This window comes from Misgurnus anguillicaudatus, chromosome 20 (genome assembly GCF_027580225.2).
Source record: "Misgurnus anguillicaudatus chromosome 20, ASM2758022v2, whole genome shotgun sequence".
NCBI lineage: Eukaryota > Metazoa > Chordata > Actinopteri > Cypriniformes > Cobitidae > Misgurnus > Misgurnus anguillicaudatus.
In genome coordinates this window covers 8,233,997-8,261,060 of record NC_073356.2, presented here as the reverse complement: position 1 = coordinate 8,261,060, position 27,064 = coordinate 8,233,997, and the positions used below count along the sequence as shown (strand labels likewise).

At 40.3% G+C, this 27,064-nt stretch overlaps 2 protein-coding genes and 1 non-coding gene across 3 annotated transcripts in view; all 3 read right to left on the bottom strand.

Annotated features, from left to right (window-relative positions):
- The window catches only part of LOC129455390 (SH3 and cysteine-rich domain-containing protein 2), a 213,808-nt gene that overhangs the window by 42,525 nt on the left and 144,219 nt on the right, over window positions 1-27,064 (bottom strand). The window lies entirely within an intron of this gene.
- Window positions 288-27,064, bottom strand: kpnb1 (karyopherin (importin) beta 1). The gene is made up of 22 exons (XM_073858056.1): window positions 26,799-27,064; window positions 25,913-25,971; window positions 22,348-22,530; window positions 22,050-22,250; window positions 21,808-21,960; window positions 18,960-19,019; window positions 18,759-18,848; window positions 18,569-18,679; window positions 15,946-16,047; window positions 15,169-15,393; window positions 14,886-15,077; window positions 14,513-14,643; window positions 12,559-12,706; window positions 12,400-12,471; window positions 12,175-12,319; window positions 12,012-12,094; window positions 11,584-11,691; window positions 7,060-7,203; window positions 6,455-6,560; window positions 6,261-6,375; window positions 5,788-5,948; window positions 288-1,477 (listed from the first exon to the last, which is right to left on the bottom strand). Coding segments are annotated over exons 1-22 (2,631 nt in total). The 5' UTR covers window positions 26,839-27,064; the 3' UTR covers window positions 288-1,475.
- On the bottom strand, window positions 11,841-11,983 carry LOC129412720 (small nucleolar RNA SNORA79). Its single transcript, XR_008633823.2, has one exon. It is a non-coding gene; the product is annotated as a small nucleolar RNA SNORA79 (small nucleolar RNA).

Sequence of the window (27,064 nt, the reverse complement as noted above, 5' to 3'; positions counted from 1 at the left end):
TCATTTATTTTACTCCAGTCTTTACTTGAATGTGTTAGATTGATGTTTCCAGGCCAATATTTGCATTTCTGTGGGAAGCATTGAATTGTCTTGCAACAATGAAATTTCAATATTTAAACCCAATAACTGACCATACATTAATAAATGTTATTCAATGAGGTAAAGAGCAAACAATTATTAAAGGTGACAAAAGGGTTGTTAAATCATCAAATCACTAACTTTAGCTGCCACGTAGGTTTCAACGCACCTGTTGGCAGGCTTACATTGCAAAGTAAATTTACCACAACTTCTAAGGAAACGTTAAATTTTATTTTTTCATATCAATGGAAAAATATAACCTCATACAAACGTCTGATTCTCTCCATTGTCATTTCTTAAAAGCTCAGTGAATGACTCCAATTAAGTGCTGCAAGAAAATAAAAAACAAAACCAAAAAAAAGCAAAGCACATCAATCTAAATGAAACAATGACATGTTTATTTGGAAACTTTTGTTAATGAATGTTTAAGCGCAAGTCCATCAAGTACTCGCATGGATTTGGCACTTACTTTCCTGCAAATCAAATAAGAGGGGAATAAAATAAGACATGTAAGTGTCGATCTAATTCCTGAAACCTTACGACAGTTTGACTGCTTTGCTAGAATGACACTTCCACCTCTCGAGTGGCTATATTTTTCCCATTTGCAGGTCCGGCTAGAGCCCATACTAACGTACTAGAGAGAACTATAAAAAACCTAAAGAAACGAGAAAGAAATTACTGCAGTGACTCGCTTGCAGAAAAGCAGGATGAACGTCCATCGCTCGCTCACCAAAGTGCTGCCCATTGCCGACACCGTCACTTTACCCCTATGTTCATGTTTACATAAGTGCATCTCACGGAATTTGCAACAAGATTTATAACGTTTATTTATTACCGGTTGAAACAGTAGGAGGGGATGTAGAGCCCCCTCCGCTTATTCACACACACTCCAGTCACGCCATTATTAACTCCAGCATCATCATCACCATCATCATCATCATCATCTCCGCCCCGTGTTCTCATCTTTCAAGTGCATTGTGTAACGGGGAACGGTCCACAGTCATAGCTTTGTTTTTGTTTTTTTAAGTGCCCAAAAGTGTGTTCCACAGATGCACAATAAGTAAAACAGTCCTCTCTCTTTTACTAACTGGGGACATATTGGCATACGATGCACCGACTGTTCAGACAAGCTTGCACAGAATGTTGCCGTCTAGCTTTTATTTGTTGGGTCAGAGACGCAGTCCACACGAGAAGAAGATTGGGGAAGGTTTTGGGTGCCGTGTTTTCTGCTGGAATTAAAATTCTGAAGGTGGTGTGATGTCTCTCACGCTTTCTCTCTCACTCGCTCACATTCTCACTCATCTCAGCGCACACATCACTTCTGCTTTGACTTTGACAGAAGAAACCTCAGTGGGTTGGATTTCCATTAGTCTTGGTTCAATTTCCACAGCCGGTAATCTGAAAAACAAAAACCACGGAGAACACATAAAACATCTGCGTGCAAAGATAGCGTGGCACAAAATTTCTAAAGTATGCACAAAGAAACTGACCAACCAATAATATTGGCTGCTTTAAAACAAGGGATGTGCGCTGGCACAGTCGTTTAAACGAAAATGTTGTAACCAACTAGTATAAAATGGCCCCCAAAGACAGTCCAAAAACCTGCATGTTTAACGTTGTGTAAAAATACGATCCATTCATTTATTAATTAACTGTCCTCCAATCATGTTTGCAGCTAAATAAAGGTTATAAATATGCAGTGCGCTTGTGTTATGATTGTTTAACATGTTCTGATGGGCCAGCTCCAAACTTAATATAATTTTCTGTCCTAGCTTTCCAGACTTGAAGCCTCCTCTCTCTCTTCACATGACTGATAACATCAAGGAATATGCTATCATTTAGATAGAAATCATGGAGGCACCTGAAATTGTCATCGTAGGTGCATGTCCACCGTGAGAGACATACTCAAAAAAATCCAGAAATCACAATGCACGACCTCTTAAAACTATTTATTTGTATGATACAGCTGAAAATAAGTATTTGAACACCTGTCTATCAGCTAGAATTCTGACTCTCAAAGACCTGTTAGTCTGCCTTTAAAATGTCCACCTCCACTCCATTTATTATCCTAAATTAGATGCACCTGTTTGAGGTCGTTAGCTGCATAAAGACACCTGTCCACGCCATACAATCAGTAAGAATCCAACAACTAATATGGCCAAGACCAAAGAGCTGTCCAAAGACACTAGAGACAAAATTGTACACCTCCACAAGGCTGGAAAGGGCTACGGGAAATTGTCAAGCAGGTTGGTGAAAAAGGTCCACTGTTGGAGCAATCCAACTAAACATGACTGTCAATCTCCCTCGGACTGGGGCTCCATGCAAGATCTCACCTCGTGGGGTCTCAATGATCCTAAGAAAGGTGAGAAATCAGCCCAGAACTACACACGGGAGGAGCTGGTCAATATCCTGAAAAGATCTGGGACCACCGTTTCCGAGGTTACTGTTGGTAATAAACTAAGACATCATGGTTTGAAATCATGCATGGCCGGGAAGGTTCCCCTGCTTAAACCAGCACATGTCCAGGCCTGTCTTAAGTTTGACAATGACCATTTGGATGATCCAGAAGAGTCATGGGAGAAAGTCATGTAGTCAGATGAGACCAAAATAAAACTTTTTGGTCATAATTCCACTAAACGTGTTTGGAGGAAGAAGAAAGATGAGTACCATCCCAAGAACACCATCTATACTGTGAAGCATGGAATGGTAGCATCATACTTTGGGGGTGTTTTCTGCACATGGGACAGGGCGACTGCACTGTATTAAGGAGAGGATGACCGGGGCCATGTATTGCGAGATTTTGGGGAACAACCTCCGTCCCTCAGTTAGAGCATTGAAGATGGGTCAAAGCTGGGTCTTCCAACATGACAATGACCCAAAGCACACAGCCAGGATAACCAAGGAGTAGCTCTGTAAGAAGGTAAGTCAAGGTTCTGGCGTGGCCTAGCCAGTCTTCAGACCTAAACCCAATAGAGAATCTTTGGAGGGAGCTTAAACTCCATGTTTCTCAGTGACAGGCAAGAAACTTGACTGATCTAGAAAAGATCTGTGCGGAGAAGTGGGCCAAAATCCCTCCTGCAGTGTGTGCATATCATGTGAATAACTACAGGAAATGTTTGAACTCAAACAAAGGCTACTGTACCAAATATTAACATTGATTTTCTCAGGTGTTCAAATACTTATTTGCAGCTGTATCATACAAATAAATAGTAAAAAAAAAAATCATACATTGTGATTTCTGGATTTTTTATCTCTCACAGTGGACATGCACCTACGATGACACTTTCAGACCCCTCCATGATTTCTTAGTGGGAGAACTTGCAAAATAGCAGGGTGTTCAAATACTTATTTTACTCACTGTATAAAATGTTATGAAATTCAACACCATGTCACGGTTCTCTCAATATCTCAGTTATTCTTTAGAGTGAATGGGATTACAGTGACGAAGAGCTGAAGTAAATGACACATTTGATTTATGCTTGCTTCGGGCTGCTATATTATTTCCTCTGCTAACAGCTACTGTCTGTGATTTTGATGATTATGGCTCCGTTGTAAATATCTGCTTATGCAAGTTTGGCATGACGGTGCTTGTATGATTTCCTTGATGTGGAAAATGAGGGCGCAGTCATGTAATGGCAGGCATTAAAATGAAGTTTACTAAATAGCGCAAATTTTGCATTAATTTTTTTTAAACCCATTATAAAAGTTACAAATGCCAGTTCTTCTTCCATGGTTTCATTAACCATCAAATAAAATGACAGAAATATGGGGAAACAGACTGAACATAGAACTTCAGCAGGTTTTATTCCAACAGACTAATGGCGCTTTTCCATTACATAGTACCCCAGGGTTTCGTTTAGTTTGGGTCGGGTCAGCTCACCTCACTTTGGCGTGGTTAGCTTTTCCATTGAGTTTAGTATCACTTCGCAGTGGGAGGGATTATAGGCGTGTCGTTATATTTGCGCTGCATACGGCTGTGACATCATACAAGTGAGAGCGTCCTTGTACATTCCCATACATTTATTTATCAGTCCGCCACAAAATTAAAATTGGCCACCACAAATAGATGTTTGCAAATCGCGTTTATAACTACCTCGGTCTCACATGACAGTTTCTCTTCAAACACCCGTGGCGTCAGTCGACGGCGCTCCGCTGAGCCTCACTGAAGTTGCATAAATAATACTGACGTGCACGTCGCGAATGTGCTGCCACAAACTGCAAGTCTGGCAAAAACTTTTATGTGTTCCTGATTCACAACCTGTGGATGTTTTTCCATCGCTAAAAGGGTGTTTGGAAACTATAGCAGAGCACAGATGACAACATGTTTGTTCGAGACAGCGCAAGCTAGCAGTAAGCTAAAGCTAATATTTTACATAATAGGATGACGCCGATGACGATTCTCTCAGACCAATCAGTGATGTGCAGTGTTTACGCGTCACGTTTGGTATCAGCTCGGGTCGCTTGGAACCCCAACCGAGGTGGTACGAAAAAAGTATCGGGTACTATGAAGTGATCCCAATGGAAAAGCTCCCAAAAGTAAGCTGACCCGACCCAAACTAAACCAAACCGTGGGGTACTATGCAATGGAAAAGCGCCATATAAGGACTCGACTTTCACCCCAACATGTAAAATACGTTTTTATTAAATAAGGGGGCAAAAACAGTAGGCTGTGACCTGGGTTGTCAAGTCCCCGTTAGGCGCTATAGAAAAATCTAAATGTTTGTGGTTTCAGAGAGAAATGGAGAGCGTGTTAGTGTGGCACTACTCATCCATTGTGCAGGGAGCTAAATCAATGTACCTGTGGGTTAATAAGCGATTTCTTAAACTTTAAAGAGCAACTATTGTCCGATTCACGATTTTAAATTTCCTTTGGTGTGTAAGTGTGTATTAGTACAAGTTAACGATATGGAAATGGTAAAGGTGTAAACAATGACGCGAGTTATCTTCTCCAATGTAAATCTGTTTTTGTACTACAACAAACACACAGATTGTAGGCAACAGATTACTTCCTGGGATTGGTGATGTAGACAAGACGACATTATCATAATCCTCCCGCTTTGACTCACAGCCTGTAAGTTAGCATTGCAAGCAAATCTTTCAAACATGGTAAGGAGCGTCACATTTCCGCTGACGTCAGAGGTATTCAGACCAATCACGACATACAGATTAACTGGCCAATCAGGGACACAGCCCTTTTCAGAAGTTTTGTACAAAATCAGAGCGTTTGAGGAAAGCAGTATATCTAGAGCGACAAAAATGTACGGTATGTGGAAAATAATGTGTTTTTTTTACTATAAACCACGCAAACGCATTGTATTATAGCAGTGCACTTTAAATAAATAAAAAAAACAGATTTTAGGAAAAACATTGTAAGGCCCTACATAGCTTAAATAAAACGTTCCTTTTCCCCCCAAATACTTCACACCTTGCTCGTCCTTCCAGTGGTCATTTCTAAGCTTGCGCGACCACTGACATGAAGAAAACGCATGCAAGATCGAAATTAAAAAGATTCGCAACTTTTTTAAATAATTTAAATATTTCCCTTTAATATGTTACTTTAAAATTATGTTTACTCGAAATTAAGATGACAATAGAATATTTTTTTTTTGTGTGTAGTCTACTGCTGTTTTAGGTGTCGACTAGTAGCTGTACTGTTTAATCGACTAGTCTCGCACATCCCTATATAAGAGAGGTCTGTAGTCACACCCCAAGCTTGGCTCTTTAACTTCCGCAGCTCCTTTGTGGCCCATGTGGCCAACGTCTTAGTCTTGCTGGTCTTGGACCTCCGGCCTTCAGTCAGCAAATCATTGATCTGAGGTCGAACCTCCACTAGCTTCATTACATCTTTGCCAAATGTTGTACACAGGTCACTGAATAGCAAGAGAGATGGAAAAATGATCAACTCATTGAGATACCAGAGCAAGAAAAACAAGAAAAAACAATAACCACTTTGCATTTTTACTACTTTTGCTTAATGTCTTAAGCCCTTTCATTTAAATTATGTAGGGGTGCATTTAAGGACACAATCATTTTGTTTTTAGTCCTTGCAGGTCAAATGTTATTAGCATAAACATTTATGCAACTTTCACTTGACTTTCACATTCCTGACAACCTGCGTTTCACTAATCATTTACATGAACAAACAAATCCCAAACAAATCGGTTTATAAATGAACATCTTACCCTATGAGGCCTACAGCATTTGCAACAACTCCATCTGAATGGTCCTCATCCTCCGCAATGTGATGAATGAAAGACAGAATAAACTCTACACGAGGCTGGACCAGCATTACATCAGCTGAACAAAAACACACAACGAGACACATTCAACACGGGTATAAAAGAAACATTTAATCATTGATTCTGGTTAAACTTACGGTGTACATTCTCCTGGTCTCCTTTCAAACCCTGAATGATCCCGGTGTACGCCTCCAGACAGCCTTCTCTCAGCTCGTTCAAATAATCCACCATATCATAGTCCGTCTGCAATGACAGATCATCTCAGACTTAGTTCAGATATTTGACACAGATTATATTGTCCAATAAACACAACACAGAGATTGAGACACTACCTTATCTATAGTTAGAGACAATACGGCACATAACATAAGATTAAACTTAAAACATAATATATGATTTCATGTAAAAACGTTCAGTCAACATTTCAAATGGACACAGATGCGAACATTTAGGAGTAAACTAGAATAAAAACCTAACCACAAAAACGATGTTTTCTGTTACGATCCTCCTGTGTGTGTATTTTTCTTCCGATTTTTTTTGCAAGCTAAAATTGCACTGCACGCTGTACCTTCATCAAGCTTACGTGGACACGCATTTTACGCAAAAAAGCTTGTGATAAAACATTATTTGGCGGACCTCCAGCAAAAATGAATCCTTCACTGTGACTGCATCACAACATCACTAATTTTAGATATGATCAGACAGGTTAACAAAAACCTCTCAATGGATTTGTTATATTTACCTTGTCCACCTGTGCTTGTGAAGCCTGCTGCAAAGTGTCCAGCACGATATCCAGATACTTCTTGAATTCACCTCCAATAGCGAGAGCAATATCACCAAAAACAGACAGGATCTGGGGTTTCACAGACCTGTGCACATTCTCATTCTGGAAATACAAACCACACAATAATAAAACGTCACACATTAGAGACAGACAATATGATCCACTGTAAACATTACTGTACACTAGAGCTTTTATTGACAAGGATCGTCACTTATAAATGTAAAAGCAAAAACGCACGTATCTCTGGATTGTCATGAATAACACAAAGCTGCATTCATGTGTTCTTGATATTTACTTGTGTTGCAGTCAAGACCACCTAAACCGAGACAAAGTCATGACCAAGACTGGCCGAGACCAAGATCAGTGCAAGCAACTGCATTAAAACACTTATGATTATGCACTTCTCGTGTGTGTGCCATGAGAGAAGTTGATAAAAAAAATAATAATCATAAATTGGCACCGTAAAAATCTATAAATTCCAATAACTACTTAATAATTAATGCCAAAAAAAAATAATTTGGTGATATGCCATCAGTTGTGGTCTTGAAAAAAATTCTGAGTCCTCTTCGTCTGAGAGAGTAAAAATGCGGTCGATTCCGAGACCAAGACCTTTAAAACGTGGTCTCGACTAAGACCAGGGTTCCCACACCTTAGTTAACTTCAAATTCAATGACCTTTTAAGGATTTCCAGGTCCAATACCCTCAAATTCAAGGACTAAATGTGGGGACACATTTCAATTTAAAGCAAGGTTACATCGTGTTACCTTTTAAAATACATTGTTACCGTACCCTTTCGAGGGAACTCGCGCTGCGTCACTGCGGTGACACTTTGGGGATGCCTCCAGGGGTAAGTGCGTCTGAATGTGTATATCAAATTCAACCAATGGTGAGGCTTAATGACAAAGACAGGGTGACGCATGAGCCAGGAAGTATATCGCTATCTGAAATATTGGCAAAGACGACGTTACAGGGATGTGGGGATGGGACGATTATCGATTTCACGATTAAAGGAATAGTCTACTCATTTTCAATATTAAAATATGTTATTACCTTAACTAAGAATTGTTGATACATCCCTCTATCATCTGTGTGTGTGCACGTAAGCGCTGGAGCGCGCTGCGACACTTCGATAGCATTTAGCTTAGGGGTGTCCATGGTTAACCGATTAACCGATTAACCGTTAAAAATTGTTTAACCGAGTGAAACATTTTGCTCGGTTAAGGGGCATGAATGGCGTGCATTGAATTTAGTTGTAATACATTTTTGCACCACCAGAGACCGCCAAAGCGCTCCCAGACATTTGTAATGTCCACAAGTAGTAGCAGTTTTCTAATATGAAGCGGGCAAAGAAAAAGCACAGCGTGGGAGCACTTTAAAATCGAGAATAAGAGGCCAAAATGCAAGTATTGCAATGCAGTGCTTATATACTTCATGTACAACCTAGGGTAGCTGCGGTGACAGAATTTTCCCACCGGTTAATGCATGCAGACATGCGCATTTTACTTTCACTTTTGAATTACGCAATTGTTTAAATGCAGCGCTTGCGTAAGCTGCATTAAATCGCGTATGAATTTGCGTGCTTATGAATAAACAGCTGGTTTAATTAAGTGCTTGAGTCAATGTGCGCAGGTAATTCTCGCAGAACTAGCCAGTTCCAAGCAGTGCAACCGGCTACTCCTCCATAAAGCGCTGCTTGAATGATGCGTTTATCATTTTTCTTGATAAAAAGTACAACAAAACAATCTTGCTTATATTAAACATCATATGTGTGCATTATAACAAAAACGAGTAAGCACGCGGCTTCTGCTATCGTCTGGTCATTCAGCTCGCCTCGCAAACTCTGACAGAAATAAATGAAATCTGACACCTGCTGCTTTGTGACATGACGCGCGTTCAGCTCCGCTGTGAATTCATGCAGCAGACACATTCAGTTATAAGTGTTTGCTCTCTCTAACAAAGCTAAATGATTTAATTACAAGAAAATATCAAAACGACGGTGAAAGGCGGTGTCGGGGTGGGCAAGTGATCTAACCGGTGAGAGGCTGAAGCACCGGCAATCACCGTTTCACCAACTATCGCGGCAAACCCAGCCAACACCCGGGCATCAGAGAGGCGGCCGCGGAGCCTGCGAGTACCTTCGCCCAGCCTACCATCCCCGCGAACGCAAAAGTCAGTGACATACTTAAGCTGCTCTGTCCTTACCACTGCGTTTTATTTCTATAAATTAATTTAGTTTTAAATGTGGTCCAACCAGTTATTAAAGGTGTTAAAAATTAATAACTACCCCTTTCTCGTGTGTCTGTATCTCTGGGTTGCCTTGCGCATAATATGGTTAACCGAGTATTAACCGCTAAGGGTGTCGGTTAACGGTTAATTAAAAACTTGAAAACGTGCAGCCCTAATTTAGCTTAGCCCCATTCATTCAATGGTACCATTTAGAGATAATGTTAGAAGTGACCAAACACATCAACGTTTTTCCTATTTAAGACGAGTAGTTATACGAGCAAGTTTGGTGGTACAAAATAAAACGTAGCGCTTTTCTAAGCGGATTTAAAAGAGGAACTATATTTTATAGCATAATAGCACTTATGGGAGTACTTTGACTCGGCGCAGTAACACCCTCCCTCTCCCATTATGAGAGTGAGAAGGGGAGCGGACTTTTCAGGCGAGTCGAAGTGCTCCCAAAAGTGCTATTACGGCATAAAATATAGTTCCTCTTTTAAATCCGCTTAGAAAAGCGCTACGTTTTATTTTGTACCACCAAACTTGCTCGTATAACTACTCGTCTTAAATAGGAAAAACGTTGATGTTTTTGGTCACTTTTAACTTAATCTCTAAATGGTACCATTTAATGAATGGGGCTAAGCTAAATGCTATCGAAGTGTCGCAGCGCGCTCCAGCGCTTACGTGCACACACACAGATGATAGAGGGATGTATGAACAATTCTTAGTTAAGGTAATAACATATTTTAATATTGAAAATGAGTAGACTATTCCTTTAACCACAATAAAATGTCCTGACGGTTAGTATTAACTGAATAGATTCAAGCACTTTCAATGACCTGTATCTATGCATGTGTATTTTCAAAAACTCCTCATGGCCTTGGATATTTCCCCCCAGATTCACAAACTTTCAAAGATTTCAAGGACCTGTGGGAACCCTGCAAGACCGATCTCGAGTACTACAAGTACAACACTAATAGTTACTTATTCCACAAATTAGGAAATTAATCACCTTATCACATCTCTCAATAAAAAAATCAGTAAAATACTGAATGACAGAAACATTAAAAACACATGAAGTGCACAAAGGGCTGTGCAGGGATACAATATAAGATGATACGACACGCATTACTATACACTGTAAAAATTAAGCTTAACAAATGAAAACTAATGCTCTTTTGAGCAACCCATGGTGAGAATAATCGACCACGGGCCACCACAGGGTTCCTGCAGGTTTCACCAAGTCAAATTTAAGACTTTTTAAGACCTTTTTTAAGACCATTATGAGTGAAATTTAAGACCAAAGCGGCACAATGATCTCAAAAATTCTCAAAACCTTATATTTTTTATTATATCTTTGTTTATTTTTTTTGACAAATAAAATCCACTAATATGGGAAGATCAGTATGGTCAGCTGCTGATATGTGCCTTGTTAACATGTTTTACACTTTCTCCACCCATACGTTATATGCATAAATATGCGCTATACCGCCATCGCATTAATTCCCCTCTCTAATTACACAATAATGAAATGAAAAGCAAATTTACTATTAAAAGGTTGTTCGTGGTTTGTTGTGTGTTGCAAACAAGGCCGTTTCTAAATCCGAAGACTGCATTTAAGGTTTGTTTCTTGCCAAACCTACAGTATACAGTCGGATCACATTACCTGAAATATAGCTTATGGCATGAATTACTTGGATTATAATAGCCTACATTTGTATCCTCTTTAAAAAATAATGATTAAAAACTGGATTGGAGAGACATTCAGTGACACGCAAAGTGCAGAACTTTTCTTTTTAGAGGCCCACCCATCAAATACATTCTTCCTCCGTCACTGATTGGTTCTACATCATTTTAATTTACCATTTTATTTTTTTCAGACAACCTTTTGGGGAATAAATGGAGGTAAGAAATTTAAGACTTGGGTTAATTAAATTTAAGACCTAGGGTGAAAATCTGGCCATTTTTAAGACTTTTTATGGCCTTAAATTTAACTTTCTAAATTTCAGACTTCTTAAGACTTTTTAAGACCCCGCGGGAACCCTGCACCAATTGAGGAACCCTGCTCTATAAGGTATCAATAGCAGACGTTGGACTATCTATAGACTTTTATGAACAAAAAAATAACTTGTGATAGTGAGCTGCATTAATATTTTTTGCACAGCCCTAACTATAGTAGTGTTTGAAGTTATCTGAATAATCCTCCTCAAATGTCCAGGAGTGAATCAGTAATCCATGTAATGCGAGTGTGAGACTTACGCCGAGGTTCTCGAGCAGTAACTGCATGATTTCGTCACAATAAGGCAGAATATTGGCCATCAGAGCTCGACACAGATCACACACCAAGCCCACTGCAGCCAGACAAACCTGACGAAAGACAGGAAAAGAGTTTAACAGTGCACATACTTATAATATGGGTAACACCTTTCATATCCCTCTAGAGAAATGGTTAACCTGTATAAGTCAAGAACCCCTCCCATATGTGAGCTTGCATACTAGCATACTATCAAGGAATGAGCTGTAGAGTCCCGCAATATCCGATAAGGTCACAAGCAGCCGTGAGGCGGCGACCCACCGGGTGAAGTAGACTCTGGTTTCTCTATGACGATCTAAAATCCCGACCTGCCCGAGCTCAGAGCAGCAGGAGGAACAATCGTCAACGTATTTCATCATCACGCAAGCCCTACCTGATATTCAGCATAATTCTTTAGTCCAATAATCAAGAACGGCTTGAAGGCCTCCATGTATTTCAAAAAGTCACTGCCCAACACTGAAAACACAGAATTGACCCCATTAAGTGACTGATTAAATGACATCCAGATAGTGTTTGGGTTAAAACACCACCCCTACCTTCCACCAGAGTGCTGACGGCCATGAGTGCGTCCTCTTGAACGCCGCCCGAGCCGGCAGTGCTCTGAAACATACGCAGCAGAGAGGCCATCACCACATCGGAGATCTGCAGGGCATCCTGATGCTGGACCTTTCGTAACACGTTCTGTTAAAGGAGACGGCAGGGGTCAGTACAAACACATTACATGACCGACTCGATGCGAGATATGCGGAGAAACTCCTGACCTGCAGCGTGGCGCACAGCAAAGACTGTAAGTCGTTGAACTGGATTCTGTCTGACGTGCTCTGGATATGAGACTAGAGAAAAAAGACAAACACCTTTACAAACACATCCATCCGAATGTACAACCAAACCTTTATCAGACTAAAGAGGAGTCTCCTTACCTCCATCTGCAGGACCTGCTGCAATCGCTCCATGATGACCAGAGTCGTCTTCTGCACTGCCGGGTAACAATCCTTCGCACTGTTTTTCACAATCTCCATCAAAGCTTCATACGCCGCACTCCGCAAGTTATTCTGATGTCCATCTGGCCTAAAAACAAAAATGATGAAAGTGTCACCTAACGGCCAGACACCAGACAGTGTGGTTCTAAAATAATTAATCACTGCTGTTCGCTGTGCAAGAATGAATGAAAAAGTCAGAAATTCATAAACAGAATGCGCAAGTTTTTAACCCTAACTTTGTGTTGGCTTTGGACTTAAGTACTCCAAGTCACCCGTCGTTTAAAAAAAAAAAAAAAAAATGCAACAGCATTGGCTTGAAGTGAGGTGCAAATATAAACGAGGATAATTTTAACAAAATGGTTTTAGGTGTTACAATATCTTACAGGAAAACCCTACCGCCTTAACTAGGTCGTCCCAAAAAAAAAAAATGCCGTCAAGTGCATCTCGGAAAATAGCGCGGACACGCTTGACACCGCGAGCATGCACACGCGCCGCACAGCCAAAATGAGAAAGACATGGTCCGTGAGGATAGCGTTTACATGAGAACTGTAAGTGGACTTATGTTTTGGGTTTATTTAAGCCTGTTATTGTATAATGCTGCGTTCAGACCAGCCGCGATAGAGGCGTCAAGCGCGAGTGATTTCAATGTTTCTTTTTCCGGTTGGATCATCAAGACTATTGGTCCTTTTAGTTGTCAATCAGGAGTGTTGGGCAATTGCATTTTTTTTTTAAATTGGAGAAGGCGTTTTTGTAAAATTCGAAAAAATCCTCGAATTTTACACGATGTTTGAAAAACGCGTTGGAAAATGAGATGGGCCGACTACCAAAACACACTTATAGACAATCAAATCAAATCGGGGTAGGGGCGTGTTTGTTTAGGTGATTTCAAATATCAACATTGGCTTTCAAACATCATGGACTCCGCCTTTAAGTCAATGTGAAGAACCGCGGCGTGATATACGAGATTCACTTTATTCGCGCAAATGGGGCGAAAAATTTGAACTTTGGCATTAAAACGCACCGCGTTAACCAATCAGGAGCTTGGTCAAGTAGTGACACGATTACAGAAAGCAAGCGGAGTTGCGAAACCCCTCCCATGACATGAACTTCCATGTGATTTTCTCTATGACTAGAATTTCACTTGCGGCTTTCACGCGCAAACAAAGCTAGTAAACTCAAACTGTTCAAGCGACAAATTAGACGTGGTAGATGCGATTTCGACGCCTCAAACGCAGCTGGTGTGAACCCACGGTTAGTCTATAGTTCTTGCAAATTTAAAATAAGTTAGCTGGTGATTTTGTTGTTTGAGCAACCTGCTAGCTAGGTTTCACGTGCCTGTTGATAAGATATAATTGTTGAGCGCTCTTGCTCACATTATTTATGTGCATTATTTACATGCTATTTTAAGATTATGTAATTAATAGTGGGAAATAATCAGTTTTTACAATCTTTGCGCTGTCTATCATCATTCGCCAGACGTTCTACAACATCTTTAGTTTGTGTTTATTAACCCTTTAGTTTCACTTCACCACACAGCTATTCCTGTTAGAGGTATCTGTTAAAAAAACATTTAATTCATAAATAATCTAGTATATGCTCATTTTCTGGTCATAGTTTCTTCAAAATTAAGTTTCATTTGAGCGTTTTAAATAAAATATTTTTATTTCCCTTTGATTGCCATTCCCCCAGAACCTCCCACCCACCCAACCCTACCACCTTAACTAACTAATTTTCTGCAGGAAACCCTGATCTCAGTTTGCCTGGCTGGGCTGAAACTGTATACGTTCATGTTTAAGTGAGTCACACTGTATCCATCCTTCTTTTTCTGCCGCGTCATTATTGCACAATAAAATGAACCTATGATAACTTTCTTCTAAAGTTCAGTCATGATTACCTGTCTGTGGTCTCCAAAAGTTTCTGGACGATCAGCTCAAAAGATGAGGACAGACAGTAAGTGCTGGGTTCCTCCTGATCATCAGCAGCATCCGTGGCTTCATATGCAGCTTCAGCCAAACTGGAGAAAGCCTAAAATGAGCACACATCCGTGAGATTCACTGTACAGAACCATACAAGCAGCGTTCAAGGTCCTGAGAGTCCTGAAAGGCAGCTCATTCATTTAAATCAAAATCACAGTATGGACACAGATCATACACTGATCTGAAAATGAAATGCGTACCCTTCACTCTTTTCTCATATCAGACACACAAAACATTCATGACAGGTGTAATGTATTTCACATCAAGATAATTAAACAACAATCAATATACCCAGCAGACATTGGAGGCCACGCGAGGTTCGGCCCCCAGACCTTCAATCAGGCACTGGAGCAGAGGGGCCAGATAGATCTCATTGATGGCCGCCTCGGGCAGAAGATCGCAGATGCGTCCTAACGTCCAGGCCGTCGTATCCCTCACCACCACGCTGGGGTCCTTCATCAGCTCAATAAGGGTGGGCATGGCCTGTCACATCCGAACAGATTGAGTTTGTGAGAACTTTAAAATACACTTCTGAATGTGCCAACACGACATGAAGACACTGTTAAACCGTCACCTGAATGACAAGAGGTTTGAGCTGGTTGAGCTCAGGGCCCTCTAGGATCGAGCCGAACGCCATGACGGAGGCGTCGCGGTAGCGCCAGTCCGGATGTTTGATGTGATCTTTGATGAAGGGCAACACGTGAGGCACGACATCGTCCTCGCAGCACGTGGCCAACAGCATGAGACAAACACCTGCAGCCTTACACGGGTTCCAGTCATCATCATCGTCATTCTCATCCTTCAAAAACATCAAAACAATCAAATGCGAACATCCAGAAAATATCTGTACTCTTTTTAGCATGCTCGTCTCAATCGTTATGCTTTTATAGACACGTGTGAAAAGAAAGTGAAACAAAAGCATCTGGGGAGGGGCATGCAGTCTATTATATTTTAAGGCAGTGGCTAAGTTTTAGCTACAATATCAGTATTGGAGCACTCCCATTACTATGAATAGAGGACAACGATATCCTCAAAACGGGCACTCTGGCGACATCCTGCTACCAAAGTCGTATCAGACTGAGGCGATGCAAACATGGCCGCCTAGCGGCACGACTTGCCTAAAGAGACTTTGGCATTAGGCTTACCACCTGGTCTGACGACTCTCAACAATATTTCTGCCTGGAAAAACCATGACTGCCAAGTTTAAAACCAAAGGTCATATAATGAGCTCTCTACATCTGTGCTACTATTAATACTTAAAATGATAAAAATATCATCAATGAGAAAGAATTGGGCTCCACAAATATCAAAGGAATGAAATCTGATTGAAGGAGGTAAAGGTGTGGATTACCTGTTTGGTGAGTGTTTGTGTGAGGATGGGCACCAGATACTGCAGAGCTCCTTTAGCATAAAACTTGCTTGTGTGCTCTGGAGGACGTCCCTGTTCAGATGCCTAAAAACACACGGATCGCAAACACAAAAAACAAGAGATTAATTTCCTATTGGTGTTATTATTAAATAATAGAGATCCACTGATCGACCAGCCAAAGAGTGGAATAGGCAGCTTTAACTGCAACAGCACTAAACAATGCATTGAACTGGAGTGTATGTATTAGGGCTGTCAAATTAAAATTCGAATTTCAAACATTTGTTGAATTTAAAAAAATAAATGCATATTCAAACGTAAAACTGTACATTCGAATTGTACGTGTGTCAGGACGCTCATGCAACAATGACGACGTAGCTGACGCAGACTGTGAGTCATAGCGTATGTGGCTCAGCCAACTATGTGGAGCACGTCTGCATTATTCAATTGAAAAATTGCAGAAAAGGACAGCGTGGATTACGAGTCGGAGAGGATCTTACACAAATACAGTTTAAAAGTGATCTGTGGTGCTTCAACTGGAATTGAACCACAAAGTGAAACTGAGATGACAAAATTAGTGTCATCTGCCTCTAAATGCAGCACCAACATTAAATAATAACCATATAGGCTTTATTTTGTGTACCTACAGTGTCCACACTACCGCGGATGAGAGAGTTGCAATTACTGTTAACTGACTGAACTCTTGACTTTCACATGTCCTGGGCATTTAGATATGCAAGATGTTCATCAACAAAATGTACGTGAAACATTATAAACATGATGATCATCTGCCGACTTGACTTTTTCAGCACATCCACTACGTTATTACAGAGAGTCTGCTTTATTAACGGCTTTTCTATTCGCTCCATGTAAGCTAAACGTTTTCGTTCTGTACTTTTTTACTCATATATATTTTTATACAACAGTTCTTTCTGGTTCTCGAATCTGATTGGCTAAGAGCTATACGATATTGTACTGATAACGGCACAGTAACCGCTTCACCTTTTGTATCATTCCGCCACCTAGTGAATGGAGGTCCTAAACAGGCTCATCTCTGAATGGAAAAACACAGACGCCCTGTTTTTAAACACTCTCCGTGTGTCTCATTAGTTCACTAGCTCATAAATCAGTCGGTGAATCCCCAATCGGAAGTTATTATTCCGTTAAAGATCAGCGCTCTTGGATGTTACGTTAAACTTAATGGGATTAATGTCTTGTCACATGGTGTGGATGATTAACTCTTGGAAAGAGGAATATAACTTAAACACTCATTTTTTTCTGGAGTTACATTTCTTATCAGAACGCGAAAACACCGTGGAACTGCAGGTAAGCACAGCAGCTTTTAAATGTGGACATTGATCATTTACTTTATCGTGACGTGACTATTAAAACATGTTATGAGATATCGCCACTGATATATTTATAAGCAGCATGCAAAAACCTCTCTCTGACACTTATAAAAAACAGTTTTATATAGTACTGAGAAGAACAAGAAGTTTAATAATAATAATCGAGTGCTCGTATCGCGTTAAGATGAAATGGTTAACCAACAGTAACATTATATAAGTATAGTTTTATTCACTTTTACCTCGCGCCAAAACAATAACAACACAAAAGACACTAAATATGAATAAGAAAACAAGTAGTAGTTTCATCATGACACCCAATACTGCTGATTTGATCTCATTTTTGACCATCAAAAACAAACAAGGCCAACATGACAGCCAGGGAATCCCTGTCAGAGATGTAGCCCAGAGAGGGCGGTGGTCAGCGGGGCGAGTGAACACTGATGTCCGCTCATGCTTTGGTTCTACGTACCGAATCTCACTAAGCAAACGTTCAAACAGGCGCTCTCTTTACTAATCGACTGTACATTTAAATATAATACATATATATTCTTGACTGAACTAATCTTAAAACTACACTTTGTGACCAAGAAATTGTAATATTTAAAAACGGCGAATCCATCCATTGAGTTAATATGAGATTCAAAGCAGCCGAAAGTTTTACCTGTCATTCTGGCCGCCCTCAAATCCGTGGCGGAAGTAGTTCTCAAACAAAGAGGCTTTTAAAATTACTCCGTTGTTGTTTTCCAGTTTTCGTTTTTCAAACGTGTGCCGTTGAACTGTTGTATAAAAGCAATATCGCTCTCAGAGTCGTGCGATATAGCTCTATATAATCACGGCTGTGACTGCCTCTGGCCTCGTGCCTCTGGCCTAATCACAGTCGTGATGATATAGAGCTATATCACACTCCTACTCGAGCGATATTGCTTAATTACATATTTTCTACCGCAATTATCTTCTTTTTGCAATGGAAATGTGCAAAAATCTAAATTGAAAAATGATTACCTGCACAACCCTACTGGTCAGTCTCTCAACATTCCGATTCCGAAAAATTTTTATTAAAGAAAAGTGGATTTTTGTCTGTAGCCTATATTGCTGTCAATTATAGTTTTTAAAAAGGCAGGTCACACTGAAATTTGGAATAGGTCAAGAAAATTGCCAACGGTGCATCTCTATTAAATAACCAAGTAATTCACTGATAACGACGACTTCTTGGGTCTTTTTTTTAATAAAAACTATACATCAAGTATGTTGAGAATTACCTCAGTTGCTTCAATAGCCAGATCCATCTCCTCATCACAGACGTTGGACCAGAACTCAATTCCCTGTAAGGCCACTTCATCAATGTCACTCTTCATGGCCTCTATTGTGATCTGCACAGAAAGAGCAGTTAAGATCATCACAATCTTCAAGTCTAAAAACATCTCAGATCATCACAGTCAACAAACTTACAGCGAATAGTGCAGGGCCCATGTATGTCTCCATGTACTGGTAATACAAGGACATGATCTTCACCAGGTTCTGCAGCGCAGCCACTCTCACCTACGGATCAAAAAACAGCAGCGTTACACGGCCATTCGCCATGACACGTTAACAATGGATAAAGTAACTCGGATAAACAACTGACAGAAACAGATACGGAAAAAAACTTACCCTGGTGTCTGGACACTGAGTAGCTTCACAAACGACCTGCATGATGAAGTGTCTTTCTGTCTACAGGAAGAGAGAGAGGACAAAATTTAAAGTCATGTCAACTCTTTCATTATGCTCTTAGAAACTGCGTAACTTTGAGTTCAAACTGTTTCAACCTCTGACCTCATTTTATGAAAGGGTTTATTTCTCAAATATTCAGGCCAGTTAAGAAACTATGAAAGCCGAGACAAACCAACAAAAACTAAATACTGATGAAGGGAATTTTAGAGCATCATGTGAAGTGTCTGAACTAGGGATGCAGCGATTAACCGGTTTCACTATTAACCGCGCTTTAAAATGTCACAGTTAAGTAATCGTAAAGCTTCCCCTACACCGCGCGTTTTTTGTTTCACGCACGCACACACAAACCAGATCCACGAACCACCAAGGCGCGTATGCCATGATGCAGATTAGTTGCCGCACTGTATGATAAAGCTCCGCGTTTCAAAAGAATGTGTGCGCGTGACGCGTCTCTTGGTTGTTCATGCATCTGGTTTGTGTGTGTGTGCATGCGTACGTGAAAGCCACACTCCAATTGGTCTGTCCAGCATTAAAAACCTCCTGCTCGCGAATCAAACCGGGGCTGTTTGCTGGTGGTCAAACTTGGGCGGGCACTCCTGGTAGTCTGATTGACTGCATTTAATTACGTTGAATTATTTTAATGGTTAATGATTAATGAATTAATAGCATGAGTTATTGCTGCCAGACCTAATATTTATATTTGATTTTTGTGTAATATTAAGCTACACCTGTCAAAATGACTCGCAGTACCTGGTCCAGGATGACCCCGTGTTATTATTCATTTTGAGAGGCTCTTATTTTTACTAATACTTCAAACAAACCAAAATAATAAACATATTTATTCAGTCCAAATGTAAAATTGCATTTATTCAAAATGAATACAGGTTTCAAAAGGCATCTATACTGTTTAAGTCAAAAGTCAGCTAGGTTATTATTATTATTATCATTTATCCAAAAATTGAAGTAGTCTGCCTGTGGACACTGCCTACTAGTGGTCTGCATGTGTAATTGAACATCTACAGGAAATGAAAACTCAGTGTTTCATTCACTTATGCATTGTTGCGGCCCATCATAAAATCAAAACTGAAATAGATTTTCTCACAGCGGCGTTCAGGGTTTTTCCAGCATAGATTTGAGGCGACCGCCTCAGGCTCTTGACAGATTTCTCTGTCATGTGTCTTCACAGAAAACACAATCCGTGCACTCAGTGGATTATAATTTATAAGTGCAGTTGTGGCTTTACGCCATCACTGGCCTTACGATGCAGTTTTGTTGTTTTGCTGATAAAGATCAATTTATTTATCAGTCCTTCCAGAAAAACGCGGAGTTTTTTTGTGATTGTAGCGGGCAAAAATCCTTGATTTTGCGGCACGTTTTCTTAAATGCGATGGAATATGCGGGATATTTATGCGATGGAATTTGCGAAAATTGAAGAACTTGCAAAAACTGCGAAAACTTGCAAAAGCTGCAATGATGTTCACGTCACTTCATAACGTTCCCATGGCAATAGAGGACACGGCTGGGCTTTTGGGAAGTAAATGCAACATTTTTCAACTTTCTGCTAATATATATATATATGTGACTTTTTGGTACAAAAATGTGGAGATTATGAAATCATGCAAGCCCCGCATATTTTGCGCGCGGAAATATGTAATTAATGTGGCGAAAGTGCGTCGTATTTGAAAAAATGCAGCCCCGCATAAATATGCAGACTTTGGCTGATTATGCAATATATCGTGCGATCGCACAATCACGTTTTTCTGGAGGGACTGATTTATTCAGTTGGAGATTGAAATGCATAACGGAGGATGTGAAAGAGCTTTGCGCTGCATTTATTAAGACATATAAAAGACGTATCGCAAATAATGCAAGTTATTGACAAGTTACACATTGGTTAGTTCATTATAAAATCGTTTTTGACTGGCATAAAGTGATGCATTCATATAAAAAGCAATGATAAAAGCAAGAGCTGAGAGTTTAACCCAATTTAGCTATAGTAGACCAAAATATACAGCGGTTCTTCAATAGATTACTACATACAATTTAATAAATATAACAGTATTATTAGATTACATAAAGCACAGAATCCTAACTAGTTATATGGCAGGTCCAGTTCGATGGTCACGAACCTTGACGTACTGACCTATTATACCTGCAATGACTTTTTATTCAAAAATAATTTTTTTGCCAAGTATCAAGTCTAGTCAGTTCATGAGACAAGACAGTCATTCAGTAATCCTGGTAAATTACCATAAAATTACCAGAATGACCAAATGTGATTCACAAATGGGACATAGGGTTAACCAATATCATCAATAAGAATTACACTCATTACACAAGTATGACTTCCTTTCTTCAGCTAAACAAAGATTTTTATAAAAACATGACATCTTTATTCGAAACTTAACCAATCGCCACAATCTACGTATCTAAACCAGATCTCAAACAAACAGGGATGTAAGATCAGTGCTTCAGACTGCCACCAAATGGTGGCATTTTGCCACCAAAATTTGAGAGTGTGCCACTGAATTTTACATCCAGTCGTAAATTTGAACTTTTTTTGTGATGTGACACTGAATTTGATACGGCACATTGTACTTTCTGCATCTATTATCAAAGTATGTATTAGTAATAAAGTGAAAATTAGTAGAAATGTGATTATTTGGTTAGCATGTTGATTTACGGTGTGTGCCCCTAAATTTTCTGGTTGCGCCCCTAAAATTTTCAGTTGGGGGCCACTTGTGCTCCTGGTGAAAAAAGTTAGTCTGGAGGCCTGTGTAAGATGTACCTCTTTGTCAAAGTTGGCTTTGGTGAACTCCAGCGAGTTGAGCAGTGCATTAGTAGCGGCGAGTTTGACGTTGTTGCTGGACTCCTCCTTTCTCATGCCCTGGATGATGGCCGTCAAGATCTGGTTAGCATTGTCCTGCAGATGCTCGGGATCCTGATAAACAGTTTAAAAAGAAAATCAAGTCTCAGTGTTACAGGACAGGTGGTCAGGCTACATGAATTAACTGTCAGTTGAGGACTCACGATGTCCTGACAGATATATCCGATGGCCTCCAGCGTGGACTCCTTCATGTGCTCTGTGCTGCTGGGGTCGGTCACATTGGCCACTAGCTGAGGTATGAGCTCTGGCCACTGATTGACGGGGATCTCGGCACACGCTATACACGCAACACACTGAGACGCCGAACTCGGCCGGTACGTCTCTGTGCCGAGAGTCTGCAGGACCTGTAAGAGAAAAAGCAGAGGTGAGCTCACATCTTGAGTTCTTTAAAGACAAAAAAGTTCAAATAATCATTAGGAAATAAAAAACAGGCATCCTTACAAAGTTCTTGATCTCTCTGCGGGCACTGACGTCAATGGCCAGCCATCTTTGCTGGTGCTGCGTCTTTACGTCCGGATCCTTTGACGTCAGAGAGTTCTTCACCTGCAGACCGGCAGCCATGCGCGCCACCTGCGTGTTCCCGGGATTGGCCAACACCTTAGAGAGCTCCACCAGGAACGTTGGCTGTGGGAGACAACAAAAACTGATGTCATACTAATGAATTTGACTGGCATTTAAATCAGCTACTGCTTGACCTGACCGTGTAAACGGCATTACTCACATGCAGAAAGGCCGTACCCTTATACAAAACAGCTGATGCTTAAAGCTGTGTGCACTAGGGCTGCACAACTCTTGCTTAAATGTGCTGATGATTTTTCAACAAAAACATTTATTGCATTCAACTACACAGGACCTATAGTTATAATTAAGTGCTGGACTTAAAAGGTAAAGTCTTAAAACGGTCTTAAAAATCTCCTTTCCTTATTTTAGACCCTTTAAGATGAGTAACTTAAAATCTTGAGCTGTTAAACATTAACTAGTGTTGGGTGATATGCCCCATTGTGAGACCGTCTTATCGTCAGCCTGTAAGATCGCCGATAACCAGTAGTATCAGGGGGCGGGGCAATAGTTAACTCATTTATTTGTTCATTGTTTACACATTTATGACTAGGCACTTGATTGGTGGGTAAAAAAGCAGCTGATTTACTCAACACTGTCACACAACCACAACCTTCCTAAAACTGGTGCCATTAATCCGGAAGCGACATTAAAATATCCTGCGTGTCAGGGAGCGAAAACATCACACTCGCTGATTTTAAACCCCTGCGCGCCTAACAAACTCTCATCATGTCATACATCTCAGTGGACTATAATTGTTTATGACAAACAGAATTAGGAAAGCCTCCAATGACCTCATTGAAAGATATGGGCGACACACAGCAAGAAAGTCCCTGGCGGTTTGAACGGGGCTTTAGTCAGTAACCGAGTTGGACGATGTGCATACAAGCATTACTTATCTTATATTTCTCATGATCATGACATGAAATAGTTAACAGAAAATGCAAAAGAAATAATTCAAAGCACCAGAGTCAATTATTTCACCAAGATTGCTCTGGTGGTTATTTTAAGACATTTGACAGGTTAGGTGTGCGTTTTACAGAAAAATAATCAACACCTATGGAATATTTCTCAGTCGATAAGAACAGAGCATTCAACAGCCCCGTGGTAAAGAGGGTATGCACATGATGTCACCGTCGGCGAAAGAGACTGCGGTTACGCCCACTGAGTGGCAAAAGACAGATCGGCAGCATTTGAGTACAGCGTGACATCGGCGAAAACACAGTGAAAACGCGTCGAAATGGGAAAAAGCTGTTGTGTGATAGACTGTACTAACAGATTAACAAAAATTCTGAGCTATCGTTTTACAGACTGCCAAAAAACACAGAAAGGAGAAATAAATAGATCGTTCATGCCAACGTCCACAGACCACAGGTGGGTTGATAAGTTGCTAGGGTCACTATCAAGCAAAGGTTTTACTTTCTACTTAAAAGTATTTTTCAAGTATTTGTATTTTAACCATGTTTTTCTTTGGAAAACATACATTCCTAAGCATATTATCATAATTTTTACTCTATTACATTACATAAATAACACGTGTTTGTTTTACATTTAATATTTAAGTACATTAACGTACTTTTACTCAAGTAAAAGTACACAATTTAAATGTAATAAAAATGTATTTAATACCTAATATGCAATAAAAGAATACACAGTATGCTTCTATACTTTAGAATGTAGTGAAGAAATGTTTTCCCCAATACAACATTATAAAGCACAGATGCTTGGAAAATGTAACTAATGTAACTAAGTATTGTCCACCTCTGCTGTCAAGTCCAACTAAATCCAATTTAAGCTGATAATAGTCAGTTTTACTGGCATTTTCGCACCATCCTCTATGAAAACCAGCCGTTTTGTTGAACGTTTGCCACTCAACAGGGCAAGTCCCGGCGTGATCACGTGGAGAAGTGACATCAATGCATACCCTCTATAATAAACAATAACACATGGCCTCTTGGGTCTTCCTTTCTTTTTTAAAGGATGGCTTAAAAATAGGGTGACCATACGTGCCATTCTTCCCGGACGCGTCCTGTCCAGTATTTCGGGTGCGTCTTCCAGAAGTCATATTTGTCGACCGCATACATCATAGAGGATTATTATTACAATTACAGGAAAGGAACCGTTACATTTTAAGGTAAGAATAAAACTACGATTGTATATCTTATGTTTTTAACTGAATGGCGTATGCGGTCATCAAATACGACTTCCGGAAGACGAACCGAAATCCTGGACAGGACGCGTCCGGGAAGAATGGCACGAATGGTCACCCTACTTAAAAAGCACCCATCGCACAAGAAAACATCTATTAACTGAGAAATGCCCTTACTTTGTTCTGCAGAGACCTTTACTTGTTAACCGATGAACTCCATGACTTGACTCCTATTGGTAGTCGCTCCCAAAAGTTGCTCATTATTTGCAAGTAAAACAATCATAACCTGACAAATGTATTTCCTATATATACACACATGAACACAACATAATTGTGCAGTGTTTTCCACATAGTGGGCGCCATGTTTTCGGAAACACATTTCAGTGCATTAGTTCCCAAACTTTTTCAGTGTGTGGCCCCCCTTGTGTACGGGGCATTCCTTTGCGGCCCCCCAAAGAAAATTTGTTACAAAAAACTGTTCTAAAACTCAACATTGTAATAAAAAAACATTAAATTATAAAAAAGTAGTGCTTTTGGTAAGTAGCCTTATTTTTTTTAGGTTTAATTACACAGAATTTATGATAAATTAATGTATTTCAGAAAATGTCATAAAACTGGGGCCCCCTTGGCACCATCTCGCGGCCCCCAGTTTGAAAACCACTGCATTAGTGCACTGCATTCACTAAATTCCAGGGGTTTCAAGCATTACAAAAAAAAGACAGTTCACCAATCTGGATGATATTGAAGTTATGCATAAAGTTGAATATGAATGTATCTGAAATTGTAAAAGTTAGTGTAAAAGCTATTTGACAAGACATATGCGATCACGGGCAGGTATAGTAACTGACAGGAAAAGCCCGCTATAGGAGACTTTTGATGTTATAACAGTATAAATGTAAATGGTATTTGTCAAAGACAACTGTGACCATGAAGTATTAACAGTATGAATAAGATGCGTCTAAGATATTTCAGACGTATCTCTTGCGGTGTGGTTATGACAATTTACACATGAACCCCTTCAGACCCGATTTAAGTGTGCCTTATTTTAATTGGTTGATCAGCATTTTTATTGGTTTGAACCACAAAAGATGTGATGTCCATTTCAGTGGACGCAGGGTCTGAAGGGGTTAAGCCTTTATCTTATTAATTCGTTTTCAATTGTCAACACAAAACTTTAGCTTCGATACCACACCGTGTCCTAAATTCCCACCATGCATTGCGTTGCTTACGTCACCTCCCTGTTAAGTGGACAGATCTAAAAGACACAAACAGCAGCAATGAGACAACAGCGGATCTTACCAGGTTCTCGATGGCCGCCTGCTCCAGAAACTTCTGCGCCGCCTCCAGTTCATTTCGATCTGAAATCAAATCGCAAAAATCATATCAGAAACTGTGATGTGTTCACGAGTGATTTATTACAGCATTACTCTCCCGCCAAATACAAGCGACCACTGCGGGTCAACATTATCACATTCATCTTTAAGCATCACTAGTATAACAGATCACTAACATAATTCACCTTACTAATAAAGACGCACACACTCATCCAATCAGTGACATTTATTTTCACATTCATATAACAGCCAAAAGCAGCAATGAGTGTAGATGAGATAGATTCAAATTATCCTGAAGAAGAGATCAGACTGACTGCTAAGCATGCTAACGGCTAGTCACTTCCTGACTGACATGCTAACCGGCTGCTACCTTTATAAACACTTACTTGCGGTGTCGCGATAAACCAGACGATTATATAGTTTGTGCCAAAACACGTTTGATAGAAATCTCTTTCGGATTAACGAACTATGTTGTAAGTTATATGTGTGATGCAAGTAAAATGAGCGACAGTCGCTGTACAGGCCGGCAAACACACAAATTCACCCACTCACACCCTAACACACACCCCAAACACACACATGACATGACAGTGCATGTGTTCGGTCCTAATAACTAGATCAGATAAATAAAAGTTGGTATTTGTGCATTTTATAAGCTGTGGTCACGCAACATGTGTGTGTATGGGAAACGCGCGTGGCCTTCACTTCGTTAGCCGCCCGCTAACACACATACAAGCACACGCGAGCGAGAGCGCGCACAGACAAACAGAGCCATACACACGGAAAACAGTAACTTCACCATCAAACGCAAGAATATATGACACAAGGGTAACAAATGAGGTGTCGTGTACCTGGGGACACGGTTTTCTCGAGGATTGTGATGAGCTCCATTCTGACGCGCGCAAACGCGACGAGATTTCTGCAGTGACGTGGAAAAGAAAGCAGGAATGTAGAGAGTCAGCCGTTCCGAGACAAAAACACGTCCACGCGTGATAATAAAGATTATCCTGGCGAATTCCAACTAACTTCACGCGCAGTTACGCGCTTCTTCTCATCTGCCGATGTCGCGAGGAAAAGGCCGCGCGGAACTCCCGCCTGCGGAATGATATCACGCGCT

What these genes read in the sequence shown, in the direction of transcription:
- kpnb1 (XM_073858056.1), bottom strand. Translation starts at nt 26,838, where the DNA reads ATGGAGCTCATCACAATCCTCGAGAAAACCGTGTCCCCAG. An exon ending in GCAGAGAGATCAAGAACTTT is followed by an intron (nt 22,251 to 22,347) that starts GTAAGGATGCCT and finishes TTTCTCTTACAG; the next exon opens with GTCCTGCAGACTCTCGGCAC. An exon ending in TCAAACCTCTTGTCATTCAG is followed by an intron (nt 15,078 to 15,168) that starts GTGACGGTTTAA and finishes CGGATGTGACAG; the next exon opens with GCCATGCCCACCCTTATTGA.